This window comes from Penicillium verrucosum (genome assembly GCF_028828655.1).
Source record: "Penicillium verrucosum strain IBT 35672 chromosome Unknown utg000003l_segment0_segment0, whole genome shotgun sequence".
NCBI classification, from domain to species: domain Eukaryota; kingdom Fungi; phylum Ascomycota; class Eurotiomycetes; order Eurotiales; family Aspergillaceae; genus Penicillium; species Penicillium verrucosum.
This window is the reverse complement of record NW_026643212.1, coordinates 1,259,631-1,274,707: the sequence shown is the minus strand read 5'-3', so window position 1 is coordinate 1,274,707 and position 15,077 is coordinate 1,259,631. Positions and strand designations below refer to the sequence as shown.

General features: G+C 48.9%; 5 protein-coding genes across 5 annotated transcripts; 3 read left to right on the top strand and 2 right to left on the bottom strand.

Moving 5' to 3' along the window:
- Positions 1 to 231: 231 nt before the first annotated feature.
- On the bottom strand, positions 232 to 2,415 carry N7516_008170 (uncharacterized protein; the record flags this gene model as incomplete). The annotated part of the gene is made up of 1 exon (XM_057220889.1): positions 232 to 2,415. One exon carries the CDS (start codon positions 2,413 to 2,415, stop codon positions 232 to 234), a length of 2,184 nt encoding a protein of 727 aa, XP_057071161.1.
- Positions 2,416 to 2,934: 519 nt separating this feature from the next.
- N7516_008169 (FAD-binding oxidoreductase) lies at positions 2,935 to 5,126 on the bottom strand (the record flags this gene model as incomplete). The annotated part of the gene is made up of 5 exons (XM_057220888.1): positions 2,935 to 3,155; positions 3,226 to 3,370; positions 3,452 to 3,599; positions 3,669 to 4,122; positions 4,184 to 5,126. 5 exons carry the CDS (start codon positions 5,124 to 5,126, stop codon positions 2,935 to 2,937), a joined length of 1,911 nt encoding a protein of 636 aa, XP_057071160.1.
- Positions 5,127 to 6,312: 1,186 nt separating this feature from the next.
- N7516_008168 (uncharacterized protein) lies at positions 6,313 to 7,552 on the top strand (the record flags this gene model as incomplete). The annotated part of the gene is made up of 4 exons (XM_057220887.1): positions 6,313 to 6,346; positions 6,411 to 6,496; positions 6,552 to 6,922; positions 7,084 to 7,552. 4 exons carry the CDS (start codon positions 6,313 to 6,315, stop codon positions 7,550 to 7,552), a joined length of 960 nt encoding a protein of 319 aa, XP_057071159.1.
- A 1,364-nt stretch (positions 7,553 to 8,916) lies between these two features.
- Positions 8,917 to 12,611, top strand: N7516_008167 (uncharacterized protein; the record flags this gene model as incomplete). Its single annotated transcript, XM_057220886.1, has 5 exons — positions 8,917 to 9,534; positions 9,664 to 9,847; positions 9,920 to 9,995; positions 10,070 to 12,207; positions 12,505 to 12,611. 5 exons carry the CDS (start codon positions 8,917 to 8,919, stop codon positions 12,609 to 12,611), a joined length of 3,123 nt encoding a protein of 1,040 aa, XP_057071158.1.
- Positions 12,612 to 13,719: 1,108 nt separating this feature from the next.
- Positions 13,720 to 14,600, top strand: N7516_008166 (uncharacterized protein; the record flags this gene model as incomplete). The annotated part of the gene is made up of 5 exons (XM_057220885.1): positions 13,720 to 13,964; positions 14,016 to 14,128; positions 14,179 to 14,256; positions 14,310 to 14,387; positions 14,440 to 14,600. The coding sequence occupies 5 exons, from the start codon at positions 13,720 to 13,722 to the stop codon at positions 14,598 to 14,600; spliced, it is 675 nt and encodes a 224-aa protein (XP_057071157.1).
- Positions 14,601 to 15,077: the final 477 nt, after the last annotated feature.

Genomic DNA, 15,077 nt, shown 5'->3' with positions numbered 1-15,077 from the left:
TGTGTATAGGATGTGGACACCATGAACAGCTTGTCAACATGTCTGAGGGAAGATCCGGTCATGACCGTGGTAGAAAAGGGAATAGAACATGTAAATCCGCATGATTAATATAATTAATTAACGAATGCCACAGAGCTCTATTCCATAGCGGTCTTAAATTATGTGATAACAGGTTCGAATTTATATGTCTTCCCACAAGAGGTTAGTCGTGGACTGGATCCTCGATGTAGATCAGAATGGTGTCATGGAATATGGTAAACATAAATCAGACTGCATACCCAGACCCGGAGACTCTAAGTTCTGGTAAAAGTCGCAGTCGCTCGAAAACAACGTCTGAATTAAGGGATCTGGGAGGAGTTGTGTATGGTCCATGCAGTCTGCTGTAAGAGGAGTGAAGCCACGTGGTGGAGCTGATGTCGTTGCAGTATTGAATCCCAGCAAGGCGGGCATTGAGTATTGGTTTTCCCGCTTCAGACAACATTCCATCTCGGTTACAACCTCGTCGGCAGCTTTGATGCCGACCTGCAAGAATTTGGAATCCTGTTGCAAGCCGCGAACGTCGTCGACGAGGCTTGAAGTAACAGTTGTCGCCACAGCAAGGACAAGTCTCGTCTTTGCTGCAACAGGGCCGAGGTTGTATTTGCATGCTAGAATTTGCGATAAAGCACCTAGATATTTCAGCAAAAGCTGTTGAAAGATGACCAGTGTTGGCTTGGGGCTATTGGAGACAGTTGTTCCCATGTTGATCCTCCGTAGGCGACCAACCACCAAACATGCGGTTAATGCTGCGCGGGCAAGGTCGGTCCAAAGTAGATGGTAAGCCACGCTAGACAGCCCAGAGCCGCTCTGTAACACCTCTTGCAACTGAAGGAGAATGGACACTGAATCATCCCATAATTCATAGAGATCGCTCCGCTGCGAGGTATGAGATGGGACCTCTAGAGCAAAATTGAGTGTGATAATGATCATGAAGCTATGAACCTGGATTGACAACAAGGCTTGCTGAAGCTTTTCGATTAGACTGGATGACGAAGCTCCCTCGTGTAGATTCGGAGGAAACTCGCGCAAGATCTTGTGGAATGAGGCGCGCATCCGATCCCGTAGCTCGCTTGATAATTCAGGAGTTATGGAGCAGAGTCGCTGGTGTAATGGAGCCCTCACTACGGCAAGCTTCATTGCAGCAATATTGAAAGCTTGGTCCGTTGCTTCCTCGGCATGGTTCAACATGGTAGCCGACTCCATCATGGTACCTGGGTCAAGGGTCGAAAGGTCGATACGGCTCGGGAGGGGACAGTCCACATCCTCCAGTCGAATACTAAAGTTTGATCCGCTCCGGATGCAATAGTCGAGATTTAATCGAAAGAAACTAGCCCATAATCGTTTCCGAACTTCTGCATAGTAAGAAGTGACACCAGGGAACAAGGCCGGATCCCTATGCAAGCCCATGCTCAGAGCCATTTGCGTAGTCAGGCCCACGATACCCATGAGGCTATAAACCTTGTCAGTGTCAGAGGCAGTAATGGTCTTCATGATGATCAACAACAATAAAACCTGCATGACGCCGACACAAGGTTTTTGAAACTGTGTCGATGTATGAATACGGCTCTCCGCTTCTTGCAGTAGCCGACGCCCGCATAGTCGCTCTGACTTGTCGGTCTGCATGGAAATCGCAATTACCAACAGGATTTTGAGAATGTGGACTTCATTCGCGTCGAAGGAGGCGATCAATATTTCTCCCAGCTCCGTCATCAGGCAGTTCTGGTCGATCACATGATAGATTCTGCCATATGTTTCATAAAATCGCCTGATCCACTTCTCGCAGGTTGATCGATCGGGAAGGAGATTCAGTAGCTTGTTACGATCTCCATTGACGCCGGCTGGGACCGAATTTGCGACGCGAAGGAGAGACTTGACTTCCGCGAAAGTTCTCCACATCGGTTGAAAATCAACGGTCTTCTCCAGCATTGCCCCTATTACGGGCAAATCGGTGCACACGGCCATCCAATGGGTGCCGCCAATCATTCTTGTTTTGAAGTTTGACCCCTTAAAGGCACTATTGGCATGACTGACAGTGGTCGGGTTGTGGGGTAAATCCGATAGTGGATCGAAGATCTGGCCATCAGATGAGTGGGGTGTCGGCTGCTCGAAGGCGTGTAGATCGATCTCTGGGCGTTGAGGAGACACTGTTGGTTTGGTAGATTGCGAGACTGCTGGGACTTTGGAACCGGAGTAAGTGCACTGTTTGTCCATCCCACGATCTTGGCACGGTTTGCATGGTGACTTGCGATCGCAGCGCACTTTGGATTTTCGACAATGGTTACATGATATGGGCTCCCGACAGCGGGGTCTTTTTCGACCGCTGTTTTTCTTGGGGTCCTCAAATGCGTCTGCATTCAGATGACTGAATTTCCACATTTTGTCGCTGTTGTACAGGGTGATGATCAGGATGAACGCGCTAGAATGATAGAACGAGGACCAGCGTTGAACAGGAACTACCGGAGATATGCCCAGGTGCAGCCAGTGGATCACTAATCCTAATTGGGAGTAACCTTTATGGGTTAGCACGGCCAGCAGGGATGACCAGTCATTGGATGAGGTGGTTTGTCATGACTAGGCTGCGACTCAGGTACGAGCCGACGGGAAGTCTCATTCCGGTGTTTCTGCGCATTTTGCTCCCGTTTCCTTTCCTTTATCCTTTCAGTCTGTTATCTTATTCAGCCTATCATCGTATATATCATGTTACGTGCGAGAGAGGATACTGGAATATACAGGGTTTAGTGGTATTAGGAGTAGGATTACGTCCACCTTCAACATCAAACTATGTGTGGAATGCCCCAAGACAGAGTGGTCAACATGTGCTTATCTTTTAGTCTTGAGTCTTACCTTCATCAAAGATCCAATGTTTTTAGCTTCTATAACTTCACATCGCTCTTTTTAGGAAGACTTCGGGCACAGTCGCCCATTATTGTTCCACGAGTAGGGCAGCGGGTCAACAGTTTGAACCTCCCAATCCTCAGCACCAACGGCAGTCAGAGCAAAGAAAAGGCCCGTAGGATCATACTTCTGCTTCAGCTCGTAGAGACGGGGGTAGTGAATGCCGTAAAAGGCATCCTGGAGGTTCGGCTCAAGGAGATCAGCCTCACTCATGTAGGAGCCTGAGTCAGGGGCAATATCACGTAGAACGTCCATCCACTGAGTCACGAAGAGCGAGGAGCTCTTTATCACCTCCCAGGAGGAGGTGGAGTTCCATTGGGAACCGACAATAACGTGGGACAGGGCATCGCGCCATGCGGGCAGGACGGAAGTGTCTGTGGGGGGGCTTGACGGCGATGCCGGTGCCACTCATGTGGAAGCCGGCAATGAAAAGACCCTATAGTATGTCAGAAGGTTTCCAGAAAGAGAGAGCAGAGAGTGTATCTATGCATTTGCATGCACATATACTAAGACATACCTGACTGACAGCGTCCCGGTAGGCGGCCCAGGTTTGGTTGCGGAGATCATCGCTCTGGAAGACCTTACGGGGAAGCAGGCGAGATGCAGTCTTGACGCTATCAGTTCCAACGAATTCCTGAGGGAAGGACACAGCCCAGGGATCATGGCTAGAACAATGTTTTAGCTGGAATATAGATGGACTGATTTGAGGAAACAACGGGGAGACTTAGACGCACAAGTTATCTGCGTGGTTGTACCACGGAGCGTAGGAGACATTTAGGCTTTTGAGAGAATCAAACCATGGAGCTAAGAGTGCCTCGGTCTCGGCGACAGTCATGTTGGGTGCGACGAAGGATTGCATACGGAAGTAATAGTCAGTATTACCGGCATATGCTGTACCAATCATGGCCTCGGAAGCACCAATGTAGAAGTAACCGTAGGTGCCAGCATCAACAAAGGTCTCGAAATTATCGAGGTAGGACCCAACGGCAGCCCAGAACGCGTCGGGACCAGGAGTGTCGTTGACCGTGAAATTGAAAGTCACAGTAGTCGTCTCCAGCTGAGGTAAGGCCTTGACCGTTAGAGAGGTGACGACTCCAATGGTGCTGCCACCGCCACCGCGAAGCATCCAGAAAACCTCCGAGTTCTCCGTGGAGGTAGCAGTGATGAATCTACCATCAGCCAGAACAACTAAGCAGACTTAGTAGGGAGGTCTTTGTTGCAGATTCAAGTTAATAAGAAAGAGACTTACCTTGCATGGCCAAAACCTGATCGGCCGCCAAACCGTACATACTGGAAAGAGGGGAGTGGCCACCACCAGCAGTGTAGCCTCCACCCAAACCGACAGTGACGGCTTCTCCGCCAACAACCGAGTGACCGAGAAACTGAGCAAACTCATAAGCCTCATTTACTTGAATACCCGAGCCGAACTTAATGGCGGGACCGATGTAGCCATTGGCAGCCTGGAAGTTTGGGAAATACTCCTTGTCCTTGAGGTAATGGGTCCAAATAGAGAGGGCACCCTTGCCGGAGGCCTTACCATTGAAATCATGTCCGGTATTCTTGACCACAAGTCGCAAGTTCAGGTTACGGGCAAAGTTGACCGCTAGCTGGATTTGAGCCACGGTGGATACGTTCACTGCATACGTCGGATAGGCGCCCTGCGTGCAACTCGCAGTATAATTATACGGTGATGGTAGGCAAGAGCGGCCCTCGTACAGCGGCAGCATTATCGACGCAGGGTCAGCCATGTGCAGGTCCGACTTGAGCCAGTCAGATGTGATGCTTGCGCACTTGGTGGCATCGTACTGCGGCCAGTCCGGATAGCAGTAGGCTGCCAGGGGCAGCGTCTTGATCAGGCTGCCGCCGAGCAAGATATTGAAGACGTCCCAAATCGGCTTGACGGGCCACCAGAAATCCTCGGGCATAACTTTACAGCTATGATGGACACTCCTCTTGTGTGTCGTGGGGTTGCTCGCAAAGGCGAACATGTTAGCGACAGTGCTATTCTGCAAGGCCGCCGATACATCCGAGAGCACGCCCTCAGTCAACTGCACCCTCTCATTGTGAAACAACGAATCTGCCGAATTAGCTGTGGCTGTAACCGTAGTTGCTGCTGCTGCGAGTGATGTAGTTGAAATCGCCCCAGCGAGCGAAGCGCTCGCAACGAAAGTAACTCCCCATATGCCCTTCATGTCGAACGATATTAACCAACACAATTTCAAAAAAACAAAAAGAGGCGGTAAATGTCCAATGAGCAGTTAAGAAAGAAAATATCGCCAGCCCCCTATTAAGGATGTGGACAGGGATGCTACTTAAATATAGCCGACGTAGGAGGACAGCCACGCGCTCTGAAGGAGTCTTTTCAGCACAAGCGACCGGAGCACCGCGGAGGTCGATTCGGTGGTGCTATATTTTAATTAGATTACTCGGTCTATTTATTTGTGGTGCTATAGCCGACCGGATCAGTACCCTTGTACACTAGTTAACTAGTTGCAGGTGTTAGTTATCTACGTGAGGTGAGATCGTATACAATATGTATTCAAGTTGGAACAATTCTCACCACTACAAAGGTCAATAATGCAATAATCGTTAGTTTATTTCCAGGGTTATCCAATTTCTTTTGAATATGCTGACATATTCAGTGCACAGGCAATGTGTTCGTTCTACTCCGTACTGTTTTCTAACACCATTGGTAAGGAGTCCACATTTTAGCCCCCCAGTTTTGTGGCCCCAATCTAGTGTCTATCTGAAACTTGACTAAACCAGATTATACTGAGTCAATGATCGAGATATATACGCTAGTCTATTTGAAGGCTCAACAGCCGCAACTAGGCACACAATGAAAGGACTACCGCAGATTAGGGCCAGAATTAGCCGAAGGCCTACACTGCAACCTTACGGGAAGATATGGGGGCCAGAAAGCCACTGTATAGTAGGATGCGGTCTAGTTTAAGCTGAAAGCAAATTCAGCTCGTAGCAGGGGGATCCATGAATTTGCTTACTATGTAACCCTGGCACGTTGCTCAAGTGCCCAAGTGAGTCGAACCTTTCTTGCCAAACCAACGGGTGACAGGTGCAATTTGTTGTACAGAAAACGGATTCAGAGAGATGATGGGTTCTAGTGACAACTTACAGTCGCAAGCAATTGCCTTGATCTTTGCCTTTCCGTGCTTCGCAACCGTGGCTGTGGCTCTGCGGCTTTACAGCCGCACGTTAACGAAGTCGTTTGCTGCAGGTCAGTTCATCGTTCCAATTCCGCTTTTCCCTGAGCTCTACGAATCTAATATTGAACAGATGACTGGGTAATTTGTCTCGCGATAGTTAGTACTGCAAAAATTCTAAGAACAAGCCTCGAGGATTGACGAAGATTGACAGATCATGTACTGGGCCGAGACATTTACATCATATCAAGGTACGATCAAGCGCCAGGATGCTCCAGTATCTTTTTTTGGTTCATGAAGTTAATGATTCGTCAGTGATCATTTACACGTATATCGGATATAACGTCTGGGATATACCTCCAGACTATCCCGTTATTCTCGGCGGCAAATATACCTACGCAGTGGGTAAAACATACTGTTTCTAACCTAACTGGTTCACGTTTGCTAATAAAATAGACCGAGCTCATCTACAATCCTATTTTGGCCCTCGTCAAGACCTCCATCCTACTCTTCCTGCTACGTCTAACCGGCCAGAAAAGGTTGGTGCACCTAGCCATCTGGGGGCTATTAATTGTTAATGGCATCGCCGCTGTTATCACATTTTTTACGACTGTCTTTCGATGCGTGCCTGTAGCCGCTAATTGGGATTTGGACTCATATCCCAATGCGAAGTGTCTTGACTTTGCAAACTTTGTTACCGGCACGGGGGCAGTCTCAGTTCTCACAGACGTCCTCGCTTTAATTCTGCCCACCTGGATCGTATATCGCCTACAGATGCAATGGACTCAAAAGTTGATGCTGATTGGTATTTTGTCCTTGGGTCTTTTGTGAGTAACTCGGCTAAACACCTTCTGTCAGACTAAGATATGGCCCGCCTAGCGCCTTAACATGAACCGAGGTTTTTTTGTTATGGTCTAGTGGTAAATGGCCTGTATCTATCTCCCACCTCTTCGTTCTCTATCAATCCGATATATACTAATAAATAAAGAACCGTGGTAGCAGGCATTACTCGCCTCGTCCTCCTTGACAAATTCGACCGTCATATGCCAAAGAATCCCACGCACTCGCTGCTCTTCTGTGTGTCCACCATTGAAGTTGGTCTGGCGTTTATCGCTGCGTGCGCTCCCTCTTTCAAGCCACTCGTTACCCGGGTCGTGCCGAGGCTCTTCGGCTCGACCCGCACCGGCCCGCACACCGGCTCCGCCAGCCGTAGGTTGGGTTACAACCTGGAAGAAACGTCGAGCTTCACGCCTCGCACGCACGACCACACCGTCACTACTGTTGCAGTTGGAGATGGCGAGATTCTCCACGATCCCACGAAAACGAAAGGCAATAATATCATCACCATGACCACGCAAATGGAGGTTACTTGGGGTCGGTCTAATTGTGAGGAGAGGGATACTAGTAGTACGGAGAGTCTTGTCCACGGGAAGGGAGGTAGTAGGCCCCCTCGGTGATCTAAAAACGATGTTTACTTTGTTAGTTCCATAGGTACTTAGGTATATAAGGACAACACTGTTTAGGCTCCGCCAATCGCACCTTGGAAGGTAGAGTGATTCCCTTGTTCCGACTACGCCCAACGGAAGTAAGTCAATTGAGTTCGGAGGTTTTGCTGAATACCAGTTGAGACTGATCAATTCATAGCATTGGCTGAGTTGTTCTGGCATGATCTGGGGTTGAGACATAATCTGTAGGCCAGAAAGAGTGGGGGAAGAGAATTGATTGCTAGAGGCATGATCTGCCGACTAACTACCTACTGAGGGGTTCATGCCTAAGGCAGGAATAATGAGCTGAGGCCGCCATCACAACATCTCAAAGAACACCATTCAGGGCTTTTCCTTCCATGATCTCTTTGAACGCCCTCTCAAATTTATCGACCGGATAGTACGTGATAATATTGTCCAGACTGGTACTGTACCAAGCAATGTGGCGTTTAATCTCACAGTTAAGCTCCACTTGAGTGATTCACATGCACTGGACCGGTGGGGACGGGGCGCCTAGGGACGGGACGCCTAAGCATCCCCACTATCTAGTTCTTGTTGTTTCGGTTATTTATGAGTGCCTGCTCGAGGCGACAATGATAGTATTCAGTGGTATGTTTCTCCCCATCTTTGACACTCAACCGCATCGGAAAAGGTCGTCCCGACGGCAACCGATGTTGTAGAGCAGATTTTGTCTTTGCGGATCATGCAGGACGTATCAACTTTTAATCTTCTAAGCTTCCTTCATCACACCGATGGGAGATCACACGGGTCCGTGCATAGGAATGGAAAGCCAATAAAGGAATTCCCATGCGGAATTTGTTCACCACTGGATGCTCGCCTTTCCCCGGAAATGAAACAATCAAAGACACATAAATGCCCTATCACTCTCACACTAATATTAACCAATATACCAGCTAAAGCCTCAGGGTCGTCAGCGAATCAAAGAACAGCCAATATAAGGATGTAAACTATTTCAATCGTTTTATATTCACCCGAATCCAGGGAACTTGTGACCCGACCATGTTTGAATATACTTAGCTCCCAGTTCCGGCAGGTATGACCTTGAATAGGTTCATCCAAAGTGATCTAAGCTGACGACTTGCATAAAAGTGGTATTAAACGTGGCATCACGGGAACGAATTGCCGCCCCAAGGTCTATATCCCCGCATCATCTACCCTTGTGTTAAAAGGTGATAAGCAGAGGTGATCCCCCACCCAGACTGGAGAATTTCTCACAACTTCAACTCTACGGGTTTCCAGCTCAACCTCGACAAAAGAATCTCCCAGCAACTCACGTTGCCCATCTTGTTGGCACCACGAAGGACTCAACGGCCAAAATGTTCCTCGGTGGAGAATGCGGCAAGCGTCTAATACCAAATGTCATTGATGAGACGGCTCGCAAAACTCCCGATCTTGAGTGCATGTCAATCCCACGGATCAACAATCCCTGCGATGGATGGAAGCCTGTGACCTGGTCTGAGGTCGCCAATGCCGTCAATTATGTCGCGAATATGCTCATCACGCAGAATGGGTATCCATCTCCTGGCGAATTCCCTACAGTGGCCTACATCGGCTTGGAGGACCCGCGCTACCCCATCTTCGTGGTCGGTGCTATCAAGGCCGGTTACCAGGCCCTGCTCATTTCGCCTCGCAACTCAATCGAGGCGCAACGGAACCTGTTCGATAAGACGGATTCCAACATACTATATCATGAACTCCAGTTTGCTTCAATGGTGCAGCCATGGGTGGATGCCAGGCCGGCGATGAGGAGTGTGGCTGTAGCGCCATTTGACGAGTGGGTTGCTTATGGGGTGACACCCGTTCTGTACACAAAAACATTCGCTGAGGCAGAATGGGACCCTTATGTGGTACTGCACACTAGTGGCAGTACTGGCCTTCCTAAACCAGTAGTCCTGCGGCAGGGTATGGTTGCTCAGCATGATCTTCATCGCTACGTACAAGCGCGCAATGGCACCTTGCCTTGGCTTCCGACATGAACCAGCTCTCCTAATCCGCGCCACCTACTCGTCATGCCCTTGTTTCATGCTGCAGGGATCCTGATCTCCTCTTTGTGCGCCTTCTAGTATAATACGACGATCGCATTCCGGGACCCCTCTCGTCCGATAACAGGCGATAATGTGGTTAAGTGGCTGAAAAACAGTAACCCCGGGTGGACGGCTATACCACCAGCCATCCTGGACCATATGTCTCACTCGGAGGAGGCAATCACCGAGCTTAAAAAACTCCATGTCGTGGCCTTTGGGGGAGGTCGGTTACCTCCGCAATTTCTGTTGCTTGCTTTCCTCTGCGATATTTAGCTAATCCGGACCATCCCATCAGGCGCTATTACCCCGGAGACGGCTAATCGACTGGTATACTACGGTATTAATATAGCGAACACCATTGCAGCTACTGAGTGAGAAACCTCCTAATTAACTAATCACTCGGAGTATGAAATCTGCCAAGCGCTTTACTTACCAATCGCGGTAGGTTCGCTTTCTTTCCTTATTACTCTCAACCGGATCCCGCTATGTGGCCGTGGTTCATCATTCCAAGTGATGTGATAGGCATCGAATGGCGGTTGATTGGCGACGATACGTACGAGCAAGTTATAGTGCGCAAGGACAAGCACCCGGGGCTACAGGGTTGCTTCTATACTTTTCCCCAGTTGGACGAGTTCAGCACCAAAGACTTGTACCGGCCGCACCCTACCTTGGCAGACCACTGGACATACGTGGGTCGGGCTGACGACATCATTGTCTTCTCCACGGGAGAGAAGCTGAATCCCGTCAGTATCGAAGGCGCCATCATGGGTCACCCAGCGGTGTTCAGCGCGCAGGTCGTTGGTAGTAAGCAATTCCATGCTGGGCTAATGATCGAGCCTGTTCATTATCCCAACAATGAAAAGGAAAGGCAGATCTTTCTTGATGATATTTGGCCAACTATTGAAACGGTTAATGCTCAAACGGTTGCACACGGCCGTATCTTACGTGATTATGTCTTTTTGTCGGATCCGCAGCGCCCATTCCCTCGCGCAGGTAAAGGCACTATTCAGCGCGCTATGGTGGAAAGGTTATACGCGGAAGACATTAAAATCTTCTTCGATAACAGAAACAATTTGGTTGTTCCTGTGGATCTTGATGTCACTTCTGAGACGACAGTTTTGGGTTCTGTTTGCAAGTTGGTTCGGAGCATGCTCAAACTCCCTGAATTGGACATGGACGACGATTTCTTTATCGCTGGCATGGATTCGCTGCAAGTGATACAACTCTCTCGCGTGCTGTTTGTCACCCTGAAGAAGGCGGGTGTTAAACCCAGCGAGCAGGCGGTGGAATCGAGGGTTATCTATGCCCATCCAACGATGACACAGCTAGCGGCGTATGTCTTCTCCCTGGTCTGCGAAAATTGCAGACAGGGTGGCCCAACCGGTGACCCAGGTGTGATGGCGGATGAAACAGCCATTTGCACTGCACTCGTCGACAAGTACATTCATGACCTCCCAGCGGCAGTGCCGAATAAGCCAGCTCCTGCCGACAGAGGACAAGTTATCATCATCACAGGCACAACGGGTGCACTGGGATCGTATTTGCTGGACTTCACTTTAAAATGTCCCAATGTTAGCAAGGTAATATGTTTCAACCGTTCTGTGAACGGTTTACAGCGCCAGATTGAGGCCAGTACATCCAGGGGATTATCGACTGATTTCTCTCGGGCCGAGTTCCTGCAGGTAAATCTTGCAGAACCAGGCTTGGGCCTTGCCCTCGAGGTAAAGACCCGACTCGCCGACGAGGTGGACCGCGTGATCCACAATGCCTGGCCTGTCAACTTTAACCTGTCCGTGGCGTCGTTTGAGCCGCACATCCGTGGGGTGCGTCACCTGGTCGATTTCAGCTCACAATCTGCGCGCAAAAATGTGCCCATAACCTTCATTTCAAGCATTGGAACGGTTGAGAGATGGCAGACCCCCGAAGTGCCTGTGCCCGAGGAGGCGCTACCAAATTGGTCCATCGCAACGATGGGATACAGTCAGTCGAAGCTCGCAGGCAGTATGATTCTCGATGCAGGTACCAAAATATCGGGTGTGCCTAGTGTCATAGTACGGGTTGGTCAAGTTGCGGGCCCGCGTGGCCAGCAGGGTAAATGGAATCCGCAAGAGTGGCTTCCAAGCTTAGTTCGGAGTTCCGTTCACTTAGGACTCCTGCCTGACTCCCTTGGCACATTTGAAGACGCGGGCTGGGCACCGGTGGAGGACATTGCAAATGTGATACTGGATGTTTCGGGTGTGACATCTCTCTGGTCGGTAGAAGAGATTACCGGGTACTTCCATGCACTCAATCCAAAGGCTACCAACTGGCCTAGCCTCATACCCGTTCTGCGTGAGTTTTATGGCGAGAGGATCGAAAAGGTAGTCTCATTTGAAGAGTGGATCCATGCACTTGAAAAGAGCCAGGTTTACCCTGTGGTGGATGATAACCCAGCGGTGAAACTGCTCGACACATATCGATCGGCGGCGGAGGGTGCGAAGATGGGAATCAAGGCGGCACCACTGGCTACCACAAGAACTAAGTTCTATAGCTTGACAATGCGGCAGATGGAGGAGGTTTCGCCTGAATTGATGAGGAATTGGTGTGCGCAGTGGCAATTTTGAGGGGTGGTTAATGAGATGGAATGATGTTGTTACGACGAGAGAATTGCGATGGAGAATCTAATATATGATTCAATTGGAGAAACAATGCATGTAGATTCGTATCGAGCGAAGTGGACAGGGACTCGGGAGGAGAAAGAGAGAAGGAGAGAGAAGTGGATCTGTCCCAGGTGGGTTATATGCCTCAGGCACCCAGGCACCCAGGCACCCAACACCCCTTCTCGAATTTAAGTTAGTGATATATCCACAGAGCAACCTATATTCATGACAAAATTAGCAGTTTTACAAGGAGGCACACTAGAGGAGCAACACATCAGCAATAATGTCCCAAAGTCCCATACGGCCAAGTGTATGGGGTTCCTAAGATGCGGCGATGGTCCCATATAGAAAGCAAAGTATTACAGAGATGCTTCGTACACAGTGACAGTGTTAATGGCATACACAGGGGTGCAGATGGTAAATTCAAATTGATAGAATTTTGAAGGCCGTCGATGTTGATGTTGCCCCACGATAGCGTGTTACGGGGTGGACAAAGACGGGGCTCAGCAGGGCAAGAAACGCCTTACCCGAAATTGTTGAAACAGGGGTGCAAATAGTATTCCTCAAGGATTATATGAGAGATATTGGTGGGAAAACGCGGAGAAACGTTTTGGAACGTTTGGAATTGAAGGCTGCAGTAAGAGAGATGTATAACCTGAGTAGGCGTTGAGAAAAGCACTTGCAGGATCAAACCAATCCCAATGGCCTGTGGGCACGATACAGTGGACTAAGCTTAATGCTACACTTCCATATTATTGCCTATATTTGTGGGATGAATGGGTTATCATCAAAAATCAAGAACCATATAACGCGAGGCTTTGACGCAAGTACGCTTTTGGCCTGTCGGCTTGGGCCGGAGTTTAAACGGCGGATACGAGTCTTCAGGTAGTTTATAGTTAGTTATTTATAGTGTGTTGCAACAAGCTTACTAGCTCCATAAAACGCCTTAAAATCCCCACTAGGGTGGGTGTGTAGGGGTTAGAAATATATTATCTTGATACATCTGAGTAACCTACAAGTGGTTATAGAACTACAACCTGGTCAAAATAACTCTCAGTCCAGCCTCGATCCTCAAAATAAACTTTTTCTGCGACAATCCCCGAGTCAAATAATGTCCAGAACCGCACAGCTGGCTTTGCCTAGACATTGTATGTAATAGACTTGAACTAGCATGTTGTTTCGGTCTCCACTTTCTCCAGTTAGTTTGTTTCAAAGACCTCGTATGAAACAACGAAATCCAGTCTGGTCTATGCCTCAAATGCACATCCAAAACTCAACGGTTTGAAACGGAGAAATTATAGATTGGTGGAGTGGAATGATCCGGTCCATGTTTCCTTCCCCTTAACTGGGTCATTACCAACTCTTCACCCTTACTCTTGAATATTTGATCATATAAAGCCGCTCTTCCCATTCGGAGCTTGATTCTTCCTCATTTCATTAGCCACCTATATTCATCATGTCTCTAAGAAACCTCGCCGTCCTCGCTGTCCTCGGCCTCGTCAATGCCCAAGATAATATCGGATTCGGTCCTCACTTCTCCCTGGGCCCCACCACGTCATGGATCCGTGAAGCAACCACAACACTTGTTCTCCCAGAGGTGCCAAGCCCACAGAAAGACCGTCTTGCCCTATGGCCCGGTATGGGAACAAGCGGTGGTGATTTGATTCAGGCTCTTGCTGTTTCTTTCTCCGACCCTGCCGCGTGAGTGACGGGACCACAAATGAAAACACAATTCATAACTGACTCCTGTAGAAACTGTGGTGCAAAGGCTGGACAATGGTGCACATGGGCCAGTACCCTCCAAGATACCCAGCTGGGCGGAAAGCAGGTCCCTGCCGATGCTGGTGATGAAATTACAATGAAGTGTAAGTTCTGATTTACTGGGTCTCATAAACATGAGCTAACTATTCTATAGACAAGTACAACGACGACACCAGCAAGTTCGACCAGACTGTCTCCATCAACGGAGAGGTTGTGTCGACTCTTTCAACCAGTAAGTTCTCGACCTAATGACACTCTCAGTCTCCAACTGACAGTCTTCTCTAGGCTCCGGCCAGGCACAGGGCTGGGGTACCGCTGTCGAATGCCAGGATGATGCCTGCAAGAGCACTACTGCAGCACACGGTGAGTTCGCGTTTATACATTAATGTCATCAAACACATGCTAATTGTTGTAGAATACCACGACACTACCATTATCCTGGACGCCGCCGATTCCTCCTTCGGTGACACTCTGGCTATCGATGAGGCCACTTCTTCCGGTTTGAAGACAAACGACAACGGAAAGACCTGGACTGTGTCTAGCATCAAGATTCAGTCTCACACCTACAACCTGTAAACGATCTTGTTACGAATCCAGGCTGGTACATAGGACAGCACAATGTATTGTATTGTGATAAAAGTGCCCAGTATGAAGATGTAGAAGGCACTAGAGAAAAGGAGAAATCTCAATACCCCTACGATTATAGGTAGATCGTTAAAAACGGTCCCCTGTCCAATGTAGTTGTGACAAGACATACATTGGTGGCTTCCGACACAGGTTCCCGTAATGATGATGACAAGGTTGGGGAAGATATTTGGGAGGAAGCAGCTGTTCCATGGAGAAGGGCATCCGTATTGTGGACTATCTGAGATTTGGGTGAAGGTAAGGGAGGGGGGAGGGGGATGTTTGTTTGTTAACAAGGGAAGTTATAAAGGGAAGGTGCAGTCCACTTTTCATTGTGTCAATCATGCACAGTCCCCTTTTCTATATATTGGCCACCACCTCTAAAACCCAAGAATCTAAGCTTCAGTTGACTTAGTATATCATTACCTG